This window comes from Fukomys damarensis, unplaced genomic scaffold, assembly GCF_012274545.1.
Source record: "Fukomys damarensis isolate Sample0158 unplaced genomic scaffold, DMR_v1.0_HiC HiC_scaffold_15, whole genome shotgun sequence".
NCBI classification, from domain to species: domain Eukaryota; kingdom Metazoa; phylum Chordata; class Mammalia; order Rodentia; family Bathyergidae; genus Fukomys; species Fukomys damarensis.
In genome coordinates this window covers 23531484-23535864 of record NW_022900927.1, presented here as the reverse complement: position 1 = coordinate 23535864, position 4381 = coordinate 23531484, and the positions used below count along the sequence as shown (strand labels likewise).

The following is a 4381-nucleotide window of genomic DNA, read 5'->3' as shown; positions in this document are numbered from 1 at the left end:
AGTCCCCACCCCCTTCCCCCCCACCCACAGATTAAAAATACCAAGCCAGGGTTGGTGGCTTTGTCTGCTGCGTCACTCTCAGCCCAGCGATGCCCAGCCCTTCGCTAGCCCACTCCCCCACCCACCCTCCACACATAAAACATCCCTCTTTGGGCTCCTCAGGGCAATCCCAACCCTTCCACACCTAGCCTGCTTGGCGGTCCTGCATTAGTGGGGTTCTAGCTAAGCTTCCCTTATTGGATGGTGACTGTCCTTCCCACTCATCTTCATCCCCTTCTCTGTCCCCCTGCTATCAAAGTTTCCTCTTCACAGATCCCCACCAGGATCAGACCCTCCCCAGCCAGAACGGCCCAGGAGGGTCCTCTCCTCTACCCCAAGACTGGTTCACTGGAGCTCCTACTGTCCTCTCCGGCAACTGCATCCTCTTCCTCCCACCCTGGTCCCAGGACACCAAGATTGCTACGTGGGGCCTGGGTGGATGGAGCACTACTGGCTGCCTCACCTGCGAGAGGTGGCTTCGCAGGCACACAGGGGCTGAGGCGGCCCACGCGGTCATGGGAGACGAGGCGGGCGAGCCGCAGCCCCTCGTCCATCAGTGTCTGCTGCAGGATGTGGCGGCTCCATAACCCATGAGCTGGCAATGCCAGGGGCAGGTCAGCAGGGGGCGGCGTCAGCCTTGGGCATGACCCCACAGCTGTGGGCATGGGCACTGGTCAGGTAAGGGGCTGCAGCCAACAGAACCCCACCCTCAACCGCACAGCCAGACCCGTAAGTCCTGCTCCCATCCAGCCAGGCCTCCCAGCCCTATTCCAGGCAGTGATTCCTGGCTTACTCCTCCCATCCCCCCAGCCGTCCACCCCCACCTCCCCACAATGAAGAGGGAAGTACTTTAAGGCACACGCACCCTGCAAGTGTCCATCTAGACTCTCCCCAGACAGACTGGCACTGTCTTCCTCCAGGCTGGGGCGGTATGGAGGTGCATACAACTCAGGGCCAGGAGGAGGCTGCTGGATATCAGGGTGACTCTGTTCTCCAACCTGTGGATGCCCAGAATGGGGGGATGAGAACATGGCAAGGGAGGGAGTTGGGGCAGGATATCCCACCCCTGGAAAATATACCTCTTGTTTCAGTTTCTTAAGTGGGGGGCCTCCTAATTCTTCTGAGTGAAGCCTGCAATGATAGCAAAAAATGACCATGAGACTGGGGAGGGTCACATGTTGGCCAAGGAACAGAATGTGGACAGGCCCATGCATTACTTTAAAACTCTGCAAAGAAGCCAGTTAGGTAGGAGTCTCCAGCCCAGTCACTATATCGGGGGTGGGGTGGGAGGACCTGAGACGGATGGGAGGAGGGACCAGACCTCAGACAAGCGCACTTGGCCAAAGGCAAAACATGCAGGTGGGTGGGTAGCAAGCCCAGAACTGCCTGAGCTGGAAGTTAGGACATGACCCAACTTCCTGGTAAGATTCCAATGTAGGAAGGACCTGGGGAATGGGGGTCTCACCTGGAGCCCTTCAAGGAAGACAGGTAGGTACTCTCTCTAGCCACTTGGCGAGACAGGGAGAAGAGCTCCACCCTCCGAAGTAAGAGGGTGTTGTCCCTCATGCAGAACTGAGCAGCAGCTTCATTGATGGTCAGCTGTGGAGAGAGGACAGACAGAAACTTAATTTCCATTTCCTTATCCAGACCTTCTCATTCCCCTTCACCATCAAAGGAAGCAGTCTGTAGGCAGCTTGCTTTGTCTGGACAATATACAGGAGCTTTCTGGGGGACAAAGATAAGAGGTGAGCACCCACAGCTTGCTAGGAATGCCCGGAGCCTCCTCCACTCCTGTGGGGTCCTTATTGACACACAGCTGAACAGCTGGGCTCTTGCCTGTATCTCTGCTTCCCCCTCAGTTGAGGATGGAGGCACTGTAGCAGCTGGGTCTGAAGCAAGGGTGGGGGTCAGGCTCAGGGCTCTCCACAATGGGCAATAAAACTCAGGGGAATGTAGAAATTCTCAGAGGTGAGTGTACAGAAGCCTGGAGTCAACAGCAGTCCCAAGGGGACCTGGCTCCTCACCTCGTGCAGGCTGAGCTGCTTGCCCTCCCGCCTTTTGGAGTCAAAGCGGCCATAGATGATGCTGTATTTGCGGATCTCCTCTTCCTTCTGGCTGTCATTATCATCCATCTCAAAGATGTGCCCCACGCTCCTTGCCAGCTTCTTATTCAGCTTCAGCAGAGATGTGACCTCCCCAGCATCGCCCCTTGGGAAACTTCGGAAGATCCTCTCCACGCTCTCCACCACCATTCGTACCATCTCTGGCTCTAGGCGATCTGGACCACCCCCAGCTCCACCTGCTGCTATCCCTGCAGCCCCAGTCCCCTCAGGGACTCCTCCCCCTGCAGGCGGGGAGAAAGGGGGTGAACCAGCCTCCTCTTCTCCTCCCGCCCCAATGTCTGACTCTGGAGTGCTCCGGCCTGGCCAGATCCGGGGCTCCCCTGCCCCAGGTCCCCCAGGTAGTGGTGACAGCTTCTCTCCGAGTTCAAGGGGGCTTTTGGGACTGAAACTACGGGCACTGCCTGCCTTTTCCCCTGGGCTGCCATGCCCATTGCTCATGCTCCCTTTCCGGGTACCCGCAGTCTCAGAGATCTTGAAGAGTGGGATGCTGGACACAGGGACAGCAGGCACTGGTTGGCTAAAGAGCCCTGGATTGGTAGCCCACTCTCTCAATGCCTTCTGGAGGCGTCGGACATGGAGGGGCTTTGTGGCCATGCCCACGAGTGCCATGATCTCCAGGAACTCCTCCTCACCAGCCTCACAAAGCTGTTGCACGTCGTCACCTCCTTGCTGGATGAAGGTCTCATAGTAGGAAAGGAGGTTGGCACGCTGCAGGACCCGATACAGCTGCAGCTCCCCCAGTGTTCGAGGCAGTGCCATGGCTCGGGCACTTGCCCTGAGAAGGAGGGGCACAACAGACAGGCAGTCAGTGCAAGTGCCCTACTGGGTACCAACCCACACCAACAACTGTCCTCTTTCTAGCCTCCTCATGGCCTTCCCCCTTCCAAAGCTCTTTCTGCCCCAGCGCCCAGTACTGAGCAGCGAACACAAGAATCAGACACCACTTGGATGAACAGACATGCCAGTGCCATCTCAAACTGGCCAAAGGAAATAAAAGACTTATCCTCAACTTCAGCTTGACCTTTCTTGTCTGAGGCAAGAATACCTTCAACTCAGAGGCCCCCAGCACACCCCTCTGATGAGCCTCCTTATCCCTAAAACACAGTCCTGACCTCCAACTCTAAACACCCCAGCAGTCTCAACACCACTTAATTAAGGACACCCCCAACTTAGATGAACCTATGACCCCCTTCTATCCAATGGACACTGGGGACCATTGCTGGCCAGCTTTATTCCCTGCCAGGGGCCGAATGGGAGGGGTGTGGCCCCTTCCTCAGCTTTCTGAACTCAGTGAGCCCCGCAGACCCCTGCTCCTCTCCCTCCTCTTTCCCACTGAAGGCTTCCAGAACGAACCTTTGCTCTCAACTCCAGACCGCCCAGCGACCCTCACTCGGCTCCTCCCCTGTGTGGCTTTCCCCAGTAGCTCTAGAGGCCAGACCCTGTGGCTCAGGGGGCGGGGAAGGGGAGGGGAACCTCAATTGTTCGGCTCTGGGGCCACTCCGCCCACACACTCCCACAGAGGTAGCGTCTGCAGGCGAAAACCGCCTAGGGGCTCCCGCCTACACTCTTCTCCCTTATTTTCCGCCCACGTCTTCGGGGTAGTGGGGGAGCAGCTCAAGGACTCTTCAGAGCTGAGCGGGACCCCGAAATTCTCCTCCCCACGCTGTGAGCCAAAGGTCAGATATGGGAAGGGACGCCTGCAGCATCTCCTGCCTTAACCCCGGCGGATGCTTCTTTAACTCTTAGGCTCCAGCTTCTCCGGGACCCAAGGACGGAGTGCTGCGTGCCAGCGACAAACCGAGCCAGCTGAGCTCCCCCTCCCCGCCGCACCGCTGCCAGCTCGAGCTCCGGGGCTTTCCCTGATGCTCGGGGCTCCCACATTCTTTGTGGGGGGCTCACACGCCATGTCATGCCCACAAAATAAAACAAATAGAGAACGAGGAAGTATGCTTTCGTATCCATCTTTATCAGACCCTTGTCTGCTCCCCGGGTCCTCTAATTCAAAGACTCACCCCTTTTTCTATCAGTCTCCACCCCCCACCCCCGTCCCGCTTCCCCACGTCCTCTCCTCGACCTCCACCCTCCGGACCCCATTCCCGAGTCCAGCTCCACCCATCTCCACTCCCTGCCGCCTTCCTTTGCTCACTAACTTGAGTCTGGGCTGCGGGGTCCGGCGGGCGCTGTCCCCTCCGCCCGGCGAAGGCTCGGCTGTGGGGGAA

The 4381-nt window shown here is 58.0% G+C and overlaps 1 protein-coding gene across 1 annotated transcript in view; it reads right to left on the bottom strand.

Annotated features, from left to right (window-relative positions):
- Window positions 1-4377, bottom strand: part of Nab2 (NGFI-A binding protein 2) — a gene marked incomplete at its 5' end in the record, with an annotated part of 5904 nt that extends 1527 nt beyond the window's left edge. The window contains 6 exons of the mRNA XM_010644828.3: window positions 503-694; window positions 905-1037; window positions 1119-1170; window positions 1505-1638; window positions 2064-2937; window positions 4313-4377. Coding sequence (XP_010643130.3) covers window positions 503-694; window positions 905-1037; window positions 1119-1170; window positions 1505-1638; window positions 2064-2937; window positions 4313-4377 — 1450 coding nt within the window. The remainder of the gene's footprint in view (window positions 1-502; window positions 695-904; window positions 1038-1118; window positions 1171-1504; window positions 1639-2063; window positions 2938-4312) is intronic.
- Between the last annotated feature and the right edge of the window lie 4 nt (window positions 4378-4381).